The following is a 22919-nucleotide window of genomic DNA, read 5'->3' on the forward strand; positions in this document are numbered from 1 at the left end:
AGAAATGGCCCAACCCACCCCCATACACATGTATATACATACGTCCACACACGCAAATATACATACCTACACAGCTTTCCATGGTTTACCCCAGACGCTTCACATGCCCTGATTCAATCCACTGACAGCACGTCAACCCCGGTATACCACATCGATCCAGTTCACTCTATTCCTTGCAGGCCTTTCACCCTCCTGCATGTTCAGGCCCCGATCACACAAAATCTTTTTCACTCCATCTTTCCACCTCCAATTTGGTCTCCCACTTCTCCTCGTTCCCTCCACCTCCGACACATATATCCTTTTGGTTAATCTTTCCTCACTCATTCTCTCCATGTGCCCAAACCATTTCAAAACACCCTCTTCTGCTCTCTCAACCACGCTCTTTTTATTTCCACACATCTCTCTTACCCTTACATTACTTACTCGATCAAACCACCTCACACCACACATTGTCCTCAAACATCTTATTTCCAGCACATCCACCCTCCTGCGCACAACTCTATCCATAGCCCACGCCTCGCAACCATACAACATTGTTGGAATCACTATCCCTTCAAACATACCCATTTTTGCTTTCTGAGATAATGTTCTCGACTTCCACACATTCTTCAGCGCTCCCAGAACTTTTGCCCCCTCCCCCACCCTATGATTCACTTCCACTTCCATAGTTCCATCCACTGCCAAATCCACTCCCAGATATCTAAGACACTTCACTTCCTCCAGTTTTTCTCCATTCAAACCTACCTCCCAATTGACTTGTCCTTCAACCCTACTGTACCTAATAACCTTACTCTTATTCACATTTACTCTGAACTTTCTTCTTCCACACACTTTACCAAACTCAGTCACAAGCTTCTGCAGTTTCTCACATGAATCAGCCACCAGCGCTGTATCATCAGCGAACAACAACTGACTTACTTCCTAAGCTCTCTCATCCACAACAGACTGCATACTTGCCCCTCTTTCCAAAACTCTTCCATTCACCTCCTTAACAACCCCATCCATAAACAAATTAAACAACCATGGAGACATCACACACCCCTGCCACAAACCTACATTCACTGAGAACCAATCACTTTCCTCTCTTCCTACACATACACATGCCTTACATCCTCGATAAAAACTTTTTACTGCTTCTAACAACTTGCCTCCCACTCCATATATTCTTAATACCTTCCACAGAGCATCTCTATCAACTCTATCATATGCCCTCTCCAGATCCATAAATGCTTCATACAAATCCATTTGCTTTTCTAAGTAGTTCTCACATACATTCTTCAAAGCAAACACCTGATCCACACATCCTCTACCACTTCTGAAACCACACTGCTCTTCCCCAATCTGATGCTCTGTACATGCCTTCACCCTCTCAATCAATACCCTCCCATATAATTTACCAGGAATACTCAACAAACTTATACCTCTGTAATTTGAGCACTCACTCTTATCCCCTTTGCCTTTGTGCAATGGCACCATGCAAGCATTCCGCCAATCCTCGGGCGCCACACCATGAATCATACATACATTAAATAACCTTACCAACCAGTCAACAATACAGTCACCCCCATTTTTAATAAATTCCACTGCAATACCATCCAAACCTGGTGCCTTGCCGGCTTTCATCTTCCGCAAAGCTTGTACTACCTCTTCTGTGTTTACCAAATCATTTTCCCTAACCCTCTCACTTTGCACACCACCTCGACCAAAACACCCTATATCTGCCACTCTTATCATCAAACACATTCGACAAACCTACAAAATACTCACTCCGTCTTCTCACATCACCACTACTTGTTATCACCTCCCCATTAGCCCCCTTCACTGAAGTTCCCATTTGCTCCCTTGTCTTATGCACTTTATTTACCTCCTTCCAGAACATCTTTTTATTCTCCCTAAAATTTAATGATATTCTCTCACCCCAACTCTCATTTGCCCTCTTTTTCACCTCTTGCACCTTTCTGTTGACCTCCTGCCTCTTTCTTTTATACATCTCCCACTCATTTGAATTTTTTCCCTGCAAAAATTGTCCAAATACCTCTCTCTTCTTTTTCACTAATAATCTTACTTCTTCATCCCACCACTCACTACAGTACTTCCTCACACAAGTTTCCTTTCCAAATGGTACAAACAAATCTATTTGCTTTTCTAAGTATTTCTCACATACATTCTTCAAAGAAAACACCTGATCCACACATCCTTTACCACTTCTGCAACCACACTGCTGTTCCCCAATCTGATGCTCTGTACATGCCTTCACCCTCTCAATCAATACCCTCCCATATAATTTCCCAGGAATACTCAAGAAACTTATACCTCTGTAATTTGAGCACTCACCTTCGTCCCCTTTGCCTTTGTACAATGGCACTATGCAAGCATTCTGCCAATCCTCAGGCACCTCAACATGAGTCATACATACATTAGATAACCTTACCAACCAGTCAACAATACAGTCACCCCCATTTTTAATAAATTCCACTGCAATACCATCCAAACCTGGTGCCTTGCCGGCTTTCATCTTCCGCAAAGCTTGTACTACCTCTTCTGTGTTTACCAAATCATTTTCCCTAACCCTCTCACTTTGCACACCACCTCGACCAAAACACCCTATATCTGCCACTCTTATCATCAAACACATTCGACAAACCTACAAAATACTCACTCCGTCTTCTCACATCACCACTACTTGTTATCACCTCCCCATTAGCCCCCTTCACTGAAGTTCCCATTTGCTCCCTTGTCTTATGCACTTTATTTACCTCCTTCCAGAACATCTTTTTATTCTCCCTAAAATTTAATGATATTCTCTCACCCCAACTCTCATTTGCCCTCTTTTTCACCTCTTGCACCTTTCTGTTGACCTCCTGCCTCTTTCTTTTATACATCTCCCACTCATTTGAATTTTTTCCCTGCAAAAATTGTCCAAATACCTCTCTCTTCTTTTTCACTAATAATCTTACTTCTTCATCCCACCACTCACTACAGTACTTCCTCACACAAGTTTCCTTTCCAAATGGTACAAACAAATCTATTTGCTTTTCTAAGTATTTCTCACATACATTCTTCAAAGAAAACACCTGATCCACACATCCTTTACCACTTCTGCAACCACACTGCTGTTCCCCAATCTGATGCTCTGTACATGCCTTCACCCTCTCAATCAATACCCTCCCATATAATTTCCCAGGAATACTCAAGAAACTTATACCTCTGTAATTTGAGCACTCACCTTCGTCCCCTTTGCCTTTGTACAATGGCACTATGCAAGCATTCTGCCAATCCTCAGGCACCTCACCATGAGTCATACATACATTAGATAACCTTACCAACCAGTCAACTATACAGTCACCCCCTTTTTTAATGAATTCCACTGCAATACCATCCAAACCTGCTGCCTTGCCAGCTTTCATCTTCCACAAAGCTTGTACTACCTCTTCTCTGTTTACCAAATCATTTTCCCTAACGCTCTCACTTTGCACACCACCTCAACCAAAACACCCTATATCTGCCACTCTATCATCAAACACATTCAACAAACCTTCAAAATACTCACTCCGTCTTCTCACATCACTATTACTTGTTATCACCTCCCCATTAGCCCCCTTCACTGAAGTTCCATTTGCTCCCTTGTCTTACGCACTTTATTTACCTCCTTCCAAAACATCTTTTTATTCTCCCTAAAATTTAATGATATTCTCTCATCCCAACTCTCATTTGCCCTCTTTTTCACCTCTTGCACCTTTCTCTTGACCTCCTGCCTCTTTTTTGTTATACATCTCCCACTCATTTGCATTTTTTCCCTGCAGAAATCGTCCAAATGCCTCTCTCTTCTCTTTCACTAATAATCTTACTTCTTCATCCCACCACTCACTACCCTTTCTAATCAACCCTCCTCCCACACTTCTCATGCCACAAGCATCTTTTGCGCAAGCCATCACTGCTTCCTTAAATACATCCCATTCCTCCCCCACTCCCCTTACCTCCTTTGTTTTCACCTTTTTCCTTTCTGTACTCAGTCTTTCCTCGTACTTCCCCACACACGTTTCCTTCCCAAATGCTACATACAAATCCATTTGCTTTTCTAAGTATTTCTCACATACATTCTTCAAAGAAAACACCTGATCCACACGTCCTGTACCACTTCTGAAACCACACTGCTCTTCCCCAATCTGATGCTCTGTACATGCCTTCACCCTCTCAATCAATACCCTCCCATATAATTTACCAGGAATACTCAACAAACTTATACCTCTGTAATTTGAGCACTCACCTTTGTCCCCCTTGCCTTTGTACAATGGCACTATGCAAGCATTCTGCCAATCCTGAGGCACCTCAACATGAGTCATACATACATTAGATAACCTTACCAACCAGTCAACAATACAGTCACCCCCTTTTTTAATAAATTCCACTGCAATACCATCCAAACCCGCTGCCTTGCTGGCTTTCATCTTCCACAAAGCTTTTACTACCTCTTCTCTGTTTAACAAATCATTTTCCCTAACCCTCTCACTTTGCATACCACATCAACCAAAACATCCTATATCTGCCACTGTATCATCAAACACATTCAACAAACCTTCAAAATACTCACTCCATCTCCTTCTCACATCACCACTACTTGTTATCACCTCGCCATCAGCCCCCTTCACTGAAGTTCCCATTTATTTCCTAGTCTTATACACTTTATGTATACATATTTATATATATGTATATATATATATATATATATATATGGGAGCGGGGGGCTGGAAATCCTCCCCTCTTGTTTTTTAATTTTCCAAAAGAAGGAACAGAGAAGGGAGCCAAGTGAGGATATTCCCTGAAAGGCTCAGTCTTCTGTTCTTAACGCCACCTCGCCAACGCGGGAAATGGCGAATAGTATGAAAAAAAATATATATATATATATATACATATATATTTTCTTTCTTTCTTTTAAACTATTCGCCATTTCCCGCATTAGCGAGGTAGCGTTAAGAACAGAGGACTGGGCCTTTTTTGGAATATCCTCACCTGGCCCCCTCTGTTCCTTCTTTTGGAAAATTAAAAAAAAAAAAAAAACGAGAAGGGAGGATTTCCAGCCCCCCGCTCTCTCCCCTTTTAGTCGCCTTCTACGACACGCAGGGAATACGTGGGAAGTATTCTTAATCCCCTATCCCCAGGGATAATATATATATATATATATGTATATATATATTTTTTGTACACTCGCCATTTCCCGTGTGAGCGAGGTACCATCAAGAACAGAGGACTGAGTCTTAGAGGGAATATTCTCGCTTGGCCCCCTTCTCTGTTCCTTTTGGAATATTAAAAAAAAGATGGGAGGGGAGTATTTCCTCCACTCATACACACACATACACACACACACACACAGACAAACCCCCAGTCACCTTCTTAGACACGCAGTGAATATTTTGTTGACCTATCCTTAGCGATAGATGAAAGGCTGGGCCGACTATGGACTGACTGCAGTAAGCAGGATTTGAACCTATGTGCCACTAGGGTGGCCAGTGAATGTGTCACGTTCAGGAATGCTAACTGCTACACCATGGAAGTCCAGCAGCTAGCACTTTGTAGACTGGCTAGCTAGCCAAATGCAAACACACACACACCACCCCACCCCATCCCATCCCACCCCATACACATATATACCACCTCACACACACACACACACACACACACATAGAGCCAGGAAATAGACAAAGAATGGCCCAGCCACTCAAAAACACATATTTATCCATAAACCCCCATACCAGCACATACATATACATATCAACATATACACATATACTTACAAAGACTATTATTGTTAGTATCTTTATTATATTTAATTGCTGTTCCCCACATCTGTGAGGTAACGCCAGGAAACAGACAAAGAATGGCCCATCCAAAAGAAGGAACAGAGAAGAGGTCCAGGTGAGGATATTTCCTCAAAGGCCCAGTCCTCTGTTCTTAACGCTACCTCGCTATCGCGGGAAATAGCGAATAGTATGGGAAAAAAAAAAAAAAAAAAAATATATATATATATATATATATATATATATATATATATATATATATATATATATATATATATAAACATAAAGGCCCATACATTTATGTATATGTATACATATCATCATATACATATGCACAGACATATACATGTATACACATATGCATATTCATACTTGCTTGACTTCATCCATTCCTGGCGCTACCCTGCCCCCAAGGAAACAGCATCGCTACCCCCTGCTTCAGCGAGGTAGTGCCAGGAAATAGACGAAGAATGGCCTATCCTCTCATATACACATATATATACATAAATACCCATACACGCATGTATACATACATATTCGTATCTGTATACACATATACATACATACATATACACAGACATATACATATATACATGTGTACATATTTATACTTGCTTGCCTTCATCCATTCCTGTCGCTACTCAGTCCCACAGGAAATGGCATCGTTACCCCCTGCTGCAGGAGGATAGTACTAGGAAAACATACAAAAAAACCCTCATTCGTTCACACTCTAGTCTCTATCTGTCCTGGGTAATGCACCAAAACCACTGCTCCCCATCCCCATCCAGGCCCCACCAACCTTTCCATGGTTTAACCCAGACATTTCACATTCCCTGGTTCAGTCCATTGACAGCACGTCAGCCCTGGTATACCACATCGTTCCAATTCACCCTCTCTTGCACACGTCTCACTGTCTTGTATGTTCTGGCCCTCATAGCTCAAAATCTTTTTCACTCCATCCTTCCACCTCCAATTTGGTCTCCCACTTCTTTTTCCCTCCACCTTTGACACATATATCCTCTTTGTCAGTCTTTTGTCACTCTCTCAACCACACTTCTTTTATTTCCACTCATCTCTCTTAGCCTTTCACTATTTACTTGATCAAACCACCTCACACCACATATTGTCCTCAAACATTTCATTTCCAACACATCCACCCTCCTCTGTACAACCCTATCCATGGCGTATGCCTTGCAACCATATAATTTTTTTTTCACACATATTTGCCATATCCCGCATTAGCAAGGTAGCATTAAGAACAGAGGTCTGAGCCTTAGAGGAAATATCCTCACTTGGCCCCCTTCTCTGTTCCTTCTTTTGGAAAGTTAAAAATGGAAGTGGAGGATATGCACCTGGGTATGAGAAGAAAGATCGTAAGAGGCAAGTGTTTTCGGAGCAGCTGAGTGAGTGTGTTAGTAGTTTTGATGCACGAGACCAGGTTATAGTGATGGGTGATTTGAATGCAAAGGTGAGTAATGTGGCAGTTGAGGAAATGATTGGTATACATGGGGTGTTCAGTGTTGTAAATGGAAATGGTGAAGAGCTTGTAGATTCATGTGCTGAAAAAGGCTTGGTGATTGGGAATACCTGGTTTCAAAAGAGAGATATTCATAAGTATAGGTATGTAAGTAGGAGAGATGGCCAGAGAGCGTTATTGGATTACGTGATAATTGATAGGCACGTGAAAGAGTGACTTTTGGATGTTAATGTGCTAAGAGGTGCAACTGGAGGGATGTCTGATCATTATCTTGTGGAGGCGAAGGTGAAGATTTGTAGAAGTTTTCAGAAAAGAAGAGAGAATGTTGGGGTGAAGAAAGTGGTGAGAGTAAGTGAGCTTGGGAAGGAGACTTGTGTGAGGAAGTACCAGGAGATACTGAGTACAGAATGGAAAAAGGTGAGAACAAAGGAGGTAAGGTGAGTGGGGGAGGAATGGGATGTATTTAGGAAAGCAGTGATGGCTTGCGCAAAAGATGCTTTTGGCATGAGAAGCATGGGAGGTGGGCAATTAGAAAGGGTAATGAGTGGTGGGATGAAAAAGTAAGATTATTAGTGAAAGAGAAGAGAGAGGCATTTGGATGATTTTTGCAAGGAAATAATGCAAATGAGTGGGAGATGTATAAAAGAAAGAGGCAGGAGGTCAAGAGAAAGGTGCAAGAGGTGAAAGGGAGGGCAGGTGAGAGTTGGGGTGAGAGTATCATTAAATATTAGGGAGAATAAAAAGATGTTTTGGAAGGAGGTAAATAAAGTGCGTAAGACTAGGGAACAAAAGGGAACATGAAAGGGGCTAATGGGGAGGTGATATCAAGTAGTGGTGATGTGAGAAAGAGATGGAGTGAGTATTTTGAAGGTTTGTTGAATGTGTTTGATGATAGAGTGGCAGATGTAGGGTGTTTTGGTCGAGGTGGTGTGCAAAGTGAGAGGGTTAGGGAGAATGATTTAGTAAACAGAGGAAAGGTAGTGGGGGCTTTGCGGAAGATGAAAGCCGGCAAGGCAGCAGTTTTGGGTGGTATTGCAGTGGAGTATATTAAAAAAGGGGGTGACTGTATTGTTGACGGGTTGGTAAAGTTATTTGATGTATGTATGACTCGTGGTGACGTGCCTGAGGACTGGCAGAATGCTTGCATAGGGCCATTATACAAAGGGGATAAGAGTGAGTGCTCAAATTACAGAGGTATAAGTTTGTTGAGTATTCCTGGGAAATTACATGGAAGGGTATTGATTGAGAGGGTGAAGGCATGTACAGAGCATCAGATTGGGGAAGAACAGTGTGGTTTCAGAAGTGGTAGAGGATGTATGGGTTAGGTGTTTTCTTTAAAAAATGTATGAGAAATACTTAGAAAAGCAAATGGATTTGTATGTAGCATTTATGGATCTGGAGAATGCATATGATAGAGTTGATAGAGATGCTCTGTGGAAGGTATTAATATATGGTGTGGGAGGCAAGTTGTTAGAAGCAGTGAAAAGATTTTATGTAAGGCATGTGTACGAGTAGGAAGAGAGGAAAGTGATTGGTTCTCAGTCAGTGTTGGTTTGCAGCAGGGGTGCGTGGTGTCTCCATGGTTGTTTAATTTGTTTATGGATTGGGTTGTTAGGGAGGTGAATGCAGGAGTTTTGGAAAGAGGGGCAGTTTGCAGTCTGTTGTGGATGAGAGAGCTTGGGAAGTGAGTCATTTGTTGTTTGCTGATGATAAGCGCTGGTGGCTGATTCGAGTGAGAAACTGCAGAAGCTGGTGACTGAGCTTGGAAAAGTGTGTGAAAGAAGAAAGCTGAGAGTAAATGTGAATAAGAGTAAGGTTATTAGGTACAGTAGGTTTCAGGGACAAGTCAATTGGGAGGTAAGTTTGCATAGAGAAAAACTGGAGGAAGTGAAGTGTTTTAGATATCTGGGTGTGGATTTGGCAGCGAATGTAACCATGGAAGCAGAAGTGAATCATAGTGTGGGGGAGGGGGTGAAAGTTCTGGGAGCGTTGAAAAATGTGTGAAAGTCGTGAACGTTATCTTGTAAAGCAAAAATGGTTACGTTTGAAGGTATAGTGGTTCCAACAATGCTATATGGTTGCAATGCATGGGCTATAGATAGAGTAGTGCAGAGGAGGGTGGATGTGTTGGAAATGAGATGTTTGAGGACAATATGTGGTATGAGGTGGTTTGATCAAGTAAGTAATGAAAGAGTAAGAGAGATGTGTGGTAATAAAAAGAGTGTGGTTGAGAAAGCAGAAGAGGTTGTTTTGAAATGGTTTGGTCTCATGAAGAGAATGAGTGAGGAAAGATTGACCAAGAGGATATATGTGTCAGAGGTGGAGGGAACGAGGAGAAGTGGGAGACCAAATTGGAGGTGGAAAGGTGGAGTGAAAAAGATTTTGAGTGATCGGGGTCTAAACATGCAGGAGGGTGAAAGGCATGCAAAGAATAGAGTGAATTGGAACGATGTGGTATACTGGGGTCGATGTACTGTCAATGGATTGAACCAGGGCATGTGAAGCGTCTAGGGTAAACCATGGAAAGTTTTGTGGGGCCTGGATGTGGAAAGGGAGCTGTGGTTTCGGTGCACTATACATGACAGCTAGAGATTGGGTTTGAACGAATGTGGCCTTTGTTGTCTTTTGCTAGCGCTACCTCGCGTACATGCGGGGGGGGAGGGGGTTGTCATTTCATGTGTGGCAGGGTGGCAACGGAAATGAATAAAGGCAGACTATGAATTATGTTCATTTGTATGTATGTATATATCTGTGTGTGTATATATATGTATACGTTGAGATGTATAGGTATGTATATTTGCATGTGTGGACATGTATATATATACATGTGTATGTTGGTGGGTTGGGCCATTCTTTCGTCTGTTTCCTTGCGCTACCTCGCTAACACAGGAGACAGCGACCAAGTATAAAAAAAAAATAGTTTTCAGATGTATGACATGTTTTCTGTACATAATATTCACATTCATAAAATCTTAACACAGCTTTTGTATTCATTGCATAAGAACCAGAGCCATCTACATAAATGCCTGACTTTCCTGTAAGATCAAAATCTTGTTCAAATCTTGCTGCTCAGTATGACTCTTATTAGTGCCCCAGATACAGTCACTAATTTGTATGCAGAGCATGCAGAGCTGCATGGCAAGTTGCAGAAATCAGTGAGTAAAAACAACTGGGAGGGATGGGCTACACCAACTCCCTTGTGTTTTGTAGGTAACTGACTCGGCAAAATTTTTTCCCAGTGCTAATTATAGTAAGTTGATAGTTACATAAGGCATCTCTGCTTATCAGAGATATCTTTCGTCTGTTTCCTTGCACTATCGTGGGAGACAGTGACAAAGTATGAAAAAATTAATAATAATAATTTTCAGATATGACATATGTTTTCTGTGCATAATGTTCACATTCATAAAAGCTTAACACAGCTTTTGTATCCATTGCATAAGGACCAGAGCCATATACATAAATGCATGACATTCTTGTAAGATCAAAATCTTGTTCAAATCCTGCAGCTCAGTATCACTCTTATTAGTGCCCCAGATACATTCACTAACTTGTATGCAGAGTGTGCACAGCTGCATGGAAAGTTACAGAAATTAGTGAGTAAAAACAACTGGGAGGGACGGGCCACACTAACTCCCTTGTGTTTTGTAGGTAACTGACACGGCAAAATTTTTCCCAGTGCTAATTATAGTAAGTTGATAGTTACATAAGGCATCTCTGCATATCAGAAATGTGCACCTTTGAATTTAATAGAGGGCAGGAAAAGGCAGCTTGTAAAGTACAATTCCAGTAACCATGCTGAGAAAGTCGAACCTCATTTGCATAAGTTAAGAGGTTAATCCTATATCAGCAAGGGACACATCTGGTGAGGTCTAGAAGTTGCATCTTCTTTCACAGCTTGAGCTGTCTTTAGAGCTCATGATATAAGGAAAGAGGCTTTTACCGTGACTATATGGAAAATGTAACTTATCCATGCCTAGGAAGCATATTTTTGGATGGGTGTATGTACAATGCTCTCACTGGATGCAATAAGTAGGAGGGGTCTTTTGCATTTAACAATCACCTTTGCTAGGATTTGGCAGATGTTTCTTATATGGCTTAAGGTATGCTGCCTTCAGATGAGGTTGGTTGTGAATTGGTCATTTGTTCTTAAGGCCTTTCTCATTCACATGAGTAGGCTCTCAGATTTGCATGGTGTCCTGTCCATAGGTAAGAAATGTCTCCATTACAGGCAGAACCCAATGAGCATCCAATTATATTCCTTTCCTTTTCTGCTTTCTGTTCTCCCATTTCTTTGTTCTCTTCTTTACTTTGTGGAAACAGCATCTTTAGTTTTCCAAGAGTGACAGGCCTAAGGTATAGACACCAGCAGTTAGTTAGTGAATGGAGGTGAGTGCTTGTTTGACACCCTGCAGCCTATGAAGTGACATCATATTCCTGAAGTAGTTGTATTTTCAGCGAGTTTTATGAATGAGCATCTACTGACCTAATTTGCCTTCTGATGGTTGAAGAAGGTGAAGCCTCATGAATATACCTCCTTTTTAAGGGTAAAAGGCCTTTTTAATCCTCTGTTGGGGAAGTATTTTTTGAGATGCCTATAGGACATTGTCTACTGTAAAGTAATGATTTGCTTCACTCAGAACTTACTTTTTTCTTCTTCAGGTATCTGGAAAAGCGAAGTTTCTTCCAGATGATGTACCAAATTCAATAGAAGTTGTTGGCCGCATTGCTCCAGACACAGTTTGGAATTATATCGCACAGATGAAGAAAAGTGGTTCTAAAGTAAGTTTTTACATGTTAAGCTAGGTTGACTCAGTGCTCCACTATTACATGCAGACTAACTTTGCATGGTACATTCTTAGACTGAGCTTACCTTTCTCATCAGACAGGGTTTCATATGTATAAGTATGATTGTTTCTCTCTCTATTTTCCAGGGTCACTTCCTTATGCAAGATCATATCTTTAGAGTTACAAACACCAAACTTAGGGTACAGAAACATCTTTGTACAGGAAGTGACTTGGGCCATGTGGCCTCAGCAGCTTCAAAAGCTGTTCAGAGGCCACTTTCCAAAGGCCTGTATATTGGGTGAAATGTGGGTTTGTTAATACCATAGAGTTTTTCAGTACCCTAGTAGTGCTTGAAATATACTTGGGAAAGATCTGGGAAAGACTTATGAAATACCTGGAGAGGATCTTGGGAAGACATTTTGAGGCCTTCAAAGGCCCACATGTACTTCAGGTAAAATGTAGGTTTGGTGATCCATAGAGAGTTTTTAAGTACCCTAGCAGTGTTTGAAATATGCCTGGGAAAGACCTAGGGAAAATTTAGGGAAGACTTGGGAAATTCCTGGGGATGATATTAAGAAGACTTGATGATGAGCTGGAGAAGAATTTGGAGAACCTAGAGAAATCATGAAGACATGGGAAGACCTGTTTGTGCGTATGTTTTGTGGTTATCTTTTACTATTTCACAGTCTAAATGTAGCACCAAGAGGCCCCAGATTTGGGTGTCAGTACTTTAGAATTTAGTTAAATTATATGCTTCCACACTTTGGCTTTTTTTTTTTTACCCGGCAGTGGGTACATTATAAGTGACCTTTCGTTACCACTTTTCTTTACAGGTTTTTTAGAAACGTATTAGTATCAGACATTGAAGAGTTGACAGAATATGCCATAATCATTGTTTAAAGTGCTTTGCAATTTTTTCAATGACAGTTACCTGTTCCACCTTAACAACAGTTACCTTTTCCACCTTAACAAGGTGGCCTCGTACAAATTCAGTCTCTAGCAGTCACTTATAATGCATTTAGTTACATACTGTATTTAGTGTATATGCTAGATACTCCACCACCTTTCAGGATGAATGCCATGGTCTGTGGCACAAAATATAATCTGCTCTGCTTGAAACAAGATCCTGCAGGTGTCTACTTGTCTTATATTGCCGTTTTATTTCTTTCTATAGCCACTTCCCCATATCGTCATATCTGTATATTGGGGTTATAGTGTAATTAATTAGTATTTGTGCTGTATGGGGAGAGAGTTTTACACTTTTGAGGCACCATCCTTTCCTTTAGATGCTATTTTTGCAATCATGGGGACTCAACCTTTGCTTTAAATGCACTTTTGAAGCAAGCATGCACTTCCTAACATATTTTCTTTTATACTTCAACAGCCCTCCCCTCAGAATCTTTTTGTCTGATTATTTCATCTCTTACTAACAGTGCCTTCAAATGAATTTGTGGAACAGTGTTAAATTATCACTTGCCTTGTCAAAAATTTTTCATCCATCTTTGTTCATCCTCCTTTTTCTTAGTGTACTAATTTCTTTTTTGCCTTTCAAATGCTGTTTGAACTTCGTGTTGCTTATATCCTCCTTATTATTATTATTATTATTTATTTTATTTATTTTATTATAATTTGTCGCTGTCTCCCGCGTTTGCGAGGTAGCGCAAGGAAACAGACGAAAGAAATGGCCCAACCCCCCCCCCCATACACATGTATATACATACGTCCACACACGCAAATATACATACCTACACAGCTTTCCATGGTTTACCCCAGACGCTTCACATGCCTTGCTTCAATCCACTGACAGCATGTCAACCCCGGTATACCACATCGCTCCAATTCACTCTATTCCTTGCCCTCCTTTCACCCTCCTGCATGTTCAAGCCCCGATCACACAAAATCTTTTTCACTCCATCTTTCCACCTCCAATTTGGTCTCCCTCTTCTCCTTGTTCCCTCCACCTCCGACACATATATCCTCTTGGTCAATCTTTCCTCACTCATCCTCTCCATGTGCCCAAACCATTTCAAAACACCCTCTTCTGCTCTCTCAACCACGCTCTTTTTATTTCCACACATCTCTCTTACCCTTACGTTACTCACTCGATCAAACCACCTCACACCACACATTGTCCTCAAACATCTCATTTCCAGCACATCCATCCTCCTGCGCACAACTCTATCCATAGCCCACGCCTCGCAACCATACAACATTGTTGGAACCACTATTCCTTCAAACATACCCATTTTTGCTTTCCGAGATAATGTTCTCGACTTCCACACATTCTTCAAGGCCCCCAGAATTTTCGCCCCCTCCCCCACCCTATGATCCACTTCCGCTTCCATGGTTCCATCCGCTGCCAGATCCACTCCCAGATATCTAAAACACTTCACTTCCTCCAGTTTTTCTCCATTCAAACTCACCTCTCAATTGACTTGACCCTCAACCCTACTGTACCTAATAACCTTGCTCTTATTCACATTTACTCTTAACTTTCTTCTTCCACACACTTTACCAAACTCAGTCACCAGCTTCTGCAGTTTCTCACATGAATCAGCCACCAGCGCTGTATCATCAGCGAACAACAACTGACTCACTTCCCAAGCTCTCTCATCCCCAACAGACTTCATACTTGCCCCTCTTTCCAGGACTCTTGCATTTACCTCCCTAACAACCCCATCCATAAACAAATTAAACAACCATGGAGACATCACACACCCCTGCCGCAAACCTACATTCACTGAGAACCAATCACTTTCCTCTCTTCCTACACGTACACATGCCTTACATCCTCGATAAAAACTTTTCACTGCTTCTAACAACTTGCCTCCCACACCATATATTCTTAATACCTTCCACAGAGCATCTCTATCAACTCTATCATATGCCTTCTCCAGATCCATAAATGCTACATACAAATCCATTTGCTTTTCTAAGTATTTCTCACATACATTCTTCAAAGCAAACACCTGATCCACACATCCTCTACCACTTCTGAAACCGCACTGCTCTTCCCCAATCTGATGCTCTGTACATGCCTTCACCCTCTCAATCAATACCCTCCCATATAATTTACCAGGAATACTCAACAAACTTATACCTCTGTAATTTGAGCACTCACTCTTATCCCCTTTGCCTTTGTACAATGGCACTATGCACGCATTCCGCCAATCCTCAGGCACCTCACCATGAGTCATACATACATTAGATAACCTTACCAACCAGTCAACAATACAGTCACCCCCTTTTTTAATAAATTCCACTGCAATACCATCCAATCCTGCTGCCTTGCCGGCTTTCATCTTCCGCAAAGCTTTTACTACCTCTTCTCTGTTTACCAAATCATTTTCCCTAACCCTCTCACTTTGCACACCACCTCGACCAAAACACCCTATATCTGCCACTCTGTCATCAGACACATTCAACAAACCTTCAAAATACTCATTCCATCTCCTTCTCACATCACCACTACTTGTTATCACCTCCCCATTTACGCCCTTCACTGAAGTTCCCATTTGCTCCCTTGTCTTACGCACCCTATTTACCTCCTTCCAGAACATCTTTTTATTCTCCCTAAAATTTACTGATAGTCTCTCACCCCAACTCTCATTTGCCCTTTTTTTCACCCCTTGCACCTTTCTCTTGACCTCCTGTCTCTTTCTTTTATACTTCTCCCACTCAATTGCATTTTTTCCCTGCAAAAATCGTCCAAATGCCTCTCTCTTCTCTTTCACTAATACTCTTACTTCTTCATCCCACCACTCACTACCCTTTCTAAACAGCCCACCTCCCACTCTTCTCATGCCACAAGCATCTTTTGCGCAATCCATCACTGATTCCCTAAATACATCCCATTCCTCCCCCACTCCCCTTACTTCCATTGTTCTCACCTTTTTCCATTCTGTACACAGTCTCTCCTGGTACTTCCCCACACAGGTCTCCTTCCCAAGCTCACTTACTCTCACCACCTTCTTCACCCCAACATTCACTCCTCTTTTCTGAAAACCCATACTAATCTTCACCTTAGCCTCCACAAGATAATGATCAGACATCCCTCCAGTTGCACCTCTCAGCACATTAACATCCAAAAGTCTCTCTTTCGCACGCCTGTCAATTAACACGTAATCCAATAACGCTCTCTGGCCATCTCTCCTACTTACATAAGTATACTTATGTATATCTCACTTTTTAAACCAGGTATTCCCAATCATCAGTCCTTTTTCAGCACATAAATCTACAAGCTCTTCACCATTTCCATTTACAACACTGAACACCCCATGCATACCAATTATTCCCTCAACTGCCACATTACTCACCTTTGCATTCAAATCACCCATCACTATAACCCGGTCTCGTGCATCAAAACCGCTAACACACTCATTCAGCTGCTCCCAAAACACTTGCCTCTCATGATCTTTCTTCTCATGCCCAGGTGCATATGCACCAATAATCACCCACCTCTCTCCATCAACTTTCAATTTTACCCATATTAATCGAGAATTTACTTTCTTACATTCTATCACATACTCCCACAACTCCTGTTTCAGGAGTATTGCTACTCCTTCCCTTGCTCTTGTCCTCTCACTAACCCCTGACTTCACTCCCCAGACATTTCCAAACCACTCTTCCCCTTTACCCTTGAGCTTCGTTTCACTCAGAGCCAAAACATCCAGGTTCCTTTCCTCAAACATACTACCTATCTCTCCTTTTTTCACATCTTGGTTACATCCACACACATTTAGGCACCCCACTCTGAGCCTTCGAGGAGGATGATCACTCCCCGCGTGACTCCTTCTTCTGTTTCCCATTTTAGAAAGTTAACTTATTATTATTATTGACTTATTATTATTATTATTATTATTATTATTATTATTATTGTTATTATTATTATTTTTATTACAAATTACAGAGGTATAATTTTGTTGAGTATTCCTAGGAAATTATATGGAAGGGTATTGATTGAGTGGGTGAAGGCATGTACAGAGCATCAGATTGGAGAAGAGCAGTGTAGTTTCAGAAGTGGTAGAGTATGTGTGGATCAGGTGTTTGCTTTGAAGAATGTATGTGAGAAATACTTAGAAAAGCAAATGGATTTGTATGTAGCATTTATGGATCTGCAGGAGGCATATGATAGAGTCGATAGAGATGCTGTGTGGAAGGTATTAAGAATATATGGTGTGGGAGGCAAGTTGTTAGAAGCAGTGAAAAGTTTTTATCGAGGATGTAAGGCATGTGTACGTGTAGGAAGAGAGGAAAGTGATTGGTTCTCAGTGAATATAGGTTTGCAGCAGGGGTGTGTGATGTCTCCATGGTTGTTTAATTTGTTTATGGATGAGGTTGTTAGGGAGTTGAATGCAAGAGTTTTGGAGAGAGGGGCAAGTATGCAGTCTGTTGTGGATGAGAGAGCTTGGGAAGTGAGTGAGTTGTTGTTCGCTGATGATACAGCGCTGTTGGTTGATTCATGTGAGAAACTGCAGAAGCTGGTGACTGAGTTTGGTAAAATGTGTGACAGAAGAAAGCTGAGAGTAAATGTGAATAAGAGCAAGGGTATTAGGTGCAGTAGGGTTGAGGGTCAAGTCAATTGGGAGCGGATGGAACCATGGAAGCGGAAGTGAATCATAGGGTGGGGGAGGGGGCGAAAATTCTTGGAGCGTTGAAGAATGTGTGGAAGTCTTGAACATTATCTCAGAAAGCAAAAATGGGTGTGTTTGAAGGAATAGTGGTTCCAACAATGTTGTGTGGTTGCGAGGCGTGGGCTATGGATATAGTTGTGCGCAGGAGGGTTGATGTGCTGGAAATGAGATGTTTGAGGACAATATGTGGTGTGAGGTGGTTTGATCAAGTAAGTAATAATAGGGTTAAGAGAGATATGTGGTAATATAAAGAGTGTGGTTGAGAAAGCAGAAGAGGTTGTTGTGAAATGGTTTGGTCACATGGAGAGAATGAGTGAGGAAAGATTGACCAAGAGGATATATGTGTCAGAGGTGGAGGGAATGAGGAGAAGTGGGAGACCAAATTGGAAGTGGAAAGATGGAGGAAAAAGATTTTGAGTGATCGGGGCCTGAACATGCAGGAGGGTGAAAGGCATGCAAGGAATAGAGTGAATTGGAACGACGTGGTATACTGGGGTCAACGTGCTGTCAATGGATTGAACCAGGGCATGTGAAGCGTCTGGGGTAAACCATGGAAAGTTCCGTAGGGCCTGGATGTAGAAAGCTCTACCTAGCACACATGAGGGGGAGGGGGTTGTTATTTCATGTGTGGTGAGGTGTTGATGGGAATGAATGAAGGCAGACAGTATGAATTATGTACATGTGTATATATGTATATGTTTGTGTGTGTATATATATGTATACATTGAGATGTATAGGTATGTATATTTGCGTGTGTGGATGTGTATGTATATACATGTGTATGTGGGTAGGTTGGGCCGTTCTTTCGTCTGTTTCCTTGCGCTACCTCGCTAATGTGGGAAACAGCGACAAAGCAAAATAGATAAATAAAAAAATAAATAAATATTTTCTTTCTTTTCTTTTCTTTCAAACTATTCGCCATTTCCCGCATTAGCGAGGTAGCGTTAAGAACAGAGGACTGGGCCTTTGAGGGAATACCCTCACCTGGCCCAATTCTCTGTTCCTTCTTTTGGAAAATTAAAAAAAAACGAGAGGGGAGGATTTCCAGCCTCCCGCTCCCTCCCCTTTTAGTCGCCTTCTACGACACGCAGGGAATACGTGGGAAGTATTCTTTCTCCCCTATCCCCAGGGAATAAATATTATTATGATTATTATTTTGAAGATTTATATTTTGAAGGTTTCTTGAATGTGTAGATGATAGAGTGTCAGATATAGGATATTTTGGTCGAGGTGGTGTGTGAAGTGAGAGGATCAGGGAGAATGATTTGGTAAACAGAGAAGAGGTAGTGAAAGCTTTGCGGAAGATGAAAGCCGGCAAGGCGTCGGGTTTCAATGGTATTGCAGTGGAATTTATTAAAAAAAGGGGGTGACTGCATTCTTGACTAGTTGGTGAAGGTATTCTGTGTATGTATGGCTCATGCTGAAGTGCATGAGGATTGGCAGAATGCATGCATAGTGTCATTGTACAAAGGCAAAGGGGGTAAAGGTGAGTGTTCAAACTACAGAGGTATAAGTTTGTTGAGTATTCCTGGGAAATTATATGGAAGGTTTTTGATTGAGAGGGTGAAGGCATGTACAGAGCATCAGACTGGGGAAGAGCAATCCCATCCAAAAACAAATTATGGAGACATCACACCCCTGCCGCAAACCGACATTCACTAAGAACCAATCACTTTCCTCTCCTCCTACTCGTACACATGCCTTACATCCTTGATAAAAACTTTTCACTGCTTCTAGCAGCTTGCTTCCCACACCATATATTCTTAATACCTTCCACACAGCATCTCTATCAACTCTATCATATGCCTTCTCCAGATCCATAAATGCTACATACAAATCCATTTGTTTTTCTAAGTATTTCTCACATACATTCTTCAGAGCAAACACCTGATCCACACATCCTCTACCACTTCTGAAACCACACTTCTCTTCCCCAGTCTGATGCTCTGTACATGCCTTCACCCTCTCAATCAATACCCTCCCATATAATTTCCCGGGAATACTCAACAAACTTATACCTCTGTAATTTGAGCACTCACTCTTATCCCCTTTGCCTTTGTACAATGGCACTATGCAAGCATTCCGCCAGTCCTCAGGCACCTCACCATGAGTCATACATACATTAAATAACCTTACCAACCAGTCAACAATTCAGTCACCCCCTTTTTTAATAAATTCCACTGCAATACCATCCAAACCCACTGCCATGCTGGCTTTCATCTTCCACAAAGCCCCCACTACCTCTTCTCTGTTTACCAAATCATTCTCCCTAACCCTCTCACTTTGCACACCACCTCGACCAAAACACCTTACATCTACCACTCTATTATCAAACACATTTAACAAATCTTCAAAATACACACTCCATCTCCTTCTCACATCACCACTACTTGTTACCACCTCCCCATTAGCCCCCTCCACTGATGTTCCCATTTGTTTCCTTGTCTTATGTACTTTATTTACCTCCTTCCAAAGCATCTTTTTATTCTCCCTAAAATTTAATGATTTGTATGTAGCATTTATGGATCTGGAGAAGGCATATGATAGAGTTGATAGAGATGCTGTGTGGAAGGTATTAAGAATATATGGTGTGGGAGGTAAGTTGTTAGAAGCAGTGAAAAGTTTTTATCGAGGATGTAAGGCATGTGTACGTGTAGGAAGAGAGGAAAGTCATTGGTTCTCAGTGAATGTTAGTTTGCGGCAGGGATGCGTGATGTCTCCATGGTTGTTTAATATGTTTATGGATGGGGTTGTTAGGGAGGTGAATGCAAGAGTTTTGGAGAGAGGGGTAAGTATGCAGTCTGTTGTGGATGAGAGAGCTTGGGAAGCGAGTCAGTTGTTGTTCGCTGATGATACAGCGCTGGTGGCTGATTCAGATGAGAAACTGCAGAAGGTGGTGACTGAGTTTGGTAAAGTGTGTGAAAGAAGAAAGCTGAGAGTAAATGTGAATATGAGCAAGGTTATTAGGTACGGTAGGGTTGAGGGACAAGTCAACTGGGAGGTAAGTTTGAATGGAGAAAAACTGGAGGAAGTGAAATGTTTTAGGTATCTGGAAGTGGATTTGGCAGTGGATGGAACCATGGAAGCGGAAGTGAATCATAGGGTGGGGGAGGGGGCGAAAATTCTGGGGGCCTTGAAGAATGTGTGGAAGTCGAGAACATTATCTCGGAAAGCAAAAATGGGTATGTTTGAAGGAATAGTGGTTCCAACAATGTTATATGGTTGCGAGGCTTGGGCTATATATAGAGTAGTGCGCAGGAGGGTGGATGTGCTGGAAATGAGATGTTTGAGGACAATGTGTGGTGTGAGGTGGTTTGATCGAGTAAGTAATGTAAGGGTAAGAGAGAAGTGTGGTAATAAAAAGAGTGTGGTTGAGGGAACAGAAGAGGGTGTGTTGAAATGGTTTGGTCTCATGAAGAGAATGAGTGAGGAAAGATTGACCAAGAGGATATATGTGTCGGAGGTGGAGGGAACGAGGAGAAGTGGGAGACCAAATTGGAGGTGGAAAGATGGAGTGAAAAAGATTTTGAGTGATAGGGGCCTGAACATGCATGAGGGTGAAAGGCATGCAAGAAATAGAGTGAATTGGAACGGTGTGGTATGCCGGGGTCGACGTGCCGTCAGTGGATTTAACCAGGGCATGTGAAGCGTCTGGGGTAAACCATGGAAAGTTTTGTGGGGCCTGGATGTGGAAAGGGAGCTTTGGTTTCGGTGCATTATACATGACATCTAGAGAATTGAGTGTGAACGAATGTGGCCTCTGTTGTCTTTTCCTAGCGCTACCTCGCACACGTGCGCGGGGAGGGGGTTTTTCATTTTATGTGTGGCGGCGTGGCAATGGGAATGAATAAGGGCAGATAGTATGAATTATGTACATGTGTATATATATGTATATGTCTGTGTGTATATATATGTATACGTTGAGATGTATATGTGCATGTGTGGACTTGTATGTATGTACATGTGTATGTGGGTGGGTTGAGCCTTTCTTTCATCTGTTTCCTTGCGCTTCCTCACCAACGTAGGAGACAGTGACAAGGTGTAATAAAAAAATGAAAAAAATATATAATTTCCCAGGAATACTCAACAAACTTATACTTCCTTACGAACAAGTCATCAACGTAGTCACCCCTTTTTTTGATAAATTCCACTACAATACCATCCAAACCTGCCAGCTTTCACCTTCTGCAAAGCTTTCACTACCTCTTCTCTGTTTACCATATCCTTCCCCCTAACCCTCTGACTTTGCACACTTCCTCGACCAAAACACCCTATATCTGCCACTCTTATCATCGAACACATTCAACAAACCTTCAAAATACTCACTCCATCTCCTTCTCACATCACCACTACTTGTTATTACCAGCCCAGTAACCCCCCTTCACTGATGTTCCCATTTGTTCTCTTGTCTTACACACTTTATATATCTTCTTCCAAAACATGTTTTTATTCTCCCTAAGATTTAATGAAACTCTCTCACCCCAACTCTCAAATGCCCCCTTTTTCACTACTTACACCTTTCTTTTGACCTCCTGCCTCTTTCTTGTATACATCTCCCAGTCATTTGCACTATTTCACTGCAAATATCATCCAAATGCCTCTCTTCTCTTTCACTAATAATCTTACCTCTTCATCCACCACTCACTACCCTTTCTAATTTGCCCACTTCCCACGCTTCTCATGCCACAATCATCTTTTGCACAATTCATTACTGCTTCCCTAAATACATCCCATTCCTCCCCCACTCCCGTTACGTTCTTTGCTCTCACCTTTTTCCATTCTACACTCGGTCTCTCTTGATACTTCCTCACACAGGCCTCCTTCCCAAGCTCACTTACTCTCACCACTCTTCACCCCAACATTCTCTCTTCTTTTCTGAAAACCTCTACAAATTTTCACCTTCGCCTCCACAAGATAATGATCAGACATTCCTCCAGTTGCAGCTCTCAGCACATTTGACATCCAAAAGTCTCTCTTTCATGTGCCTATCAATTAACACATAATCCAATAACACTCTCTGGCTATCTCTCCTACTTACATACGTATACTTATGTATATCTCTCTTTTTAAACCAGGTATTCCCAATCACCAGTCCTTTTCCAGCACACAAATCTACAAGCTCTTCACCATTTCCATTTACAGCACAACACCCCATGAACACCAATTATTCCCTCAACAACCACATTACTCACTTTTGCATATGTCTGTGTATGTATGTATATGTAT

At 41.7% G+C, this 22919-nt stretch overlaps 1 protein-coding gene across 1 annotated transcript in view; it reads left to right on the forward strand.

Annotated features, from left to right (window-relative positions):
* LOC139749885 (uncharacterized) overlaps positions 1–22919 on the forward strand; it is a 230545-nt gene that overhangs the window by 92771 nt on the left and 114855 nt on the right. The window contains exon 4 of the mRNA XM_071664267.1: positions 11935–12054. Within this exon, the coding sequence (XP_071520368.1) occupies positions 11935–12054 (120 nt within the window). The remainder of the gene's footprint in view (positions 1–11934; positions 12055–22919) is intronic.

This window comes from Panulirus ornatus, chromosome 8 (assembly GCF_036320965.1).
Source record: "Panulirus ornatus isolate Po-2019 chromosome 8, ASM3632096v1, whole genome shotgun sequence".
Classification (NCBI taxonomy): domain Eukaryota; kingdom Metazoa; phylum Arthropoda; class Malacostraca; order Decapoda; family Palinuridae; genus Panulirus; species Panulirus ornatus.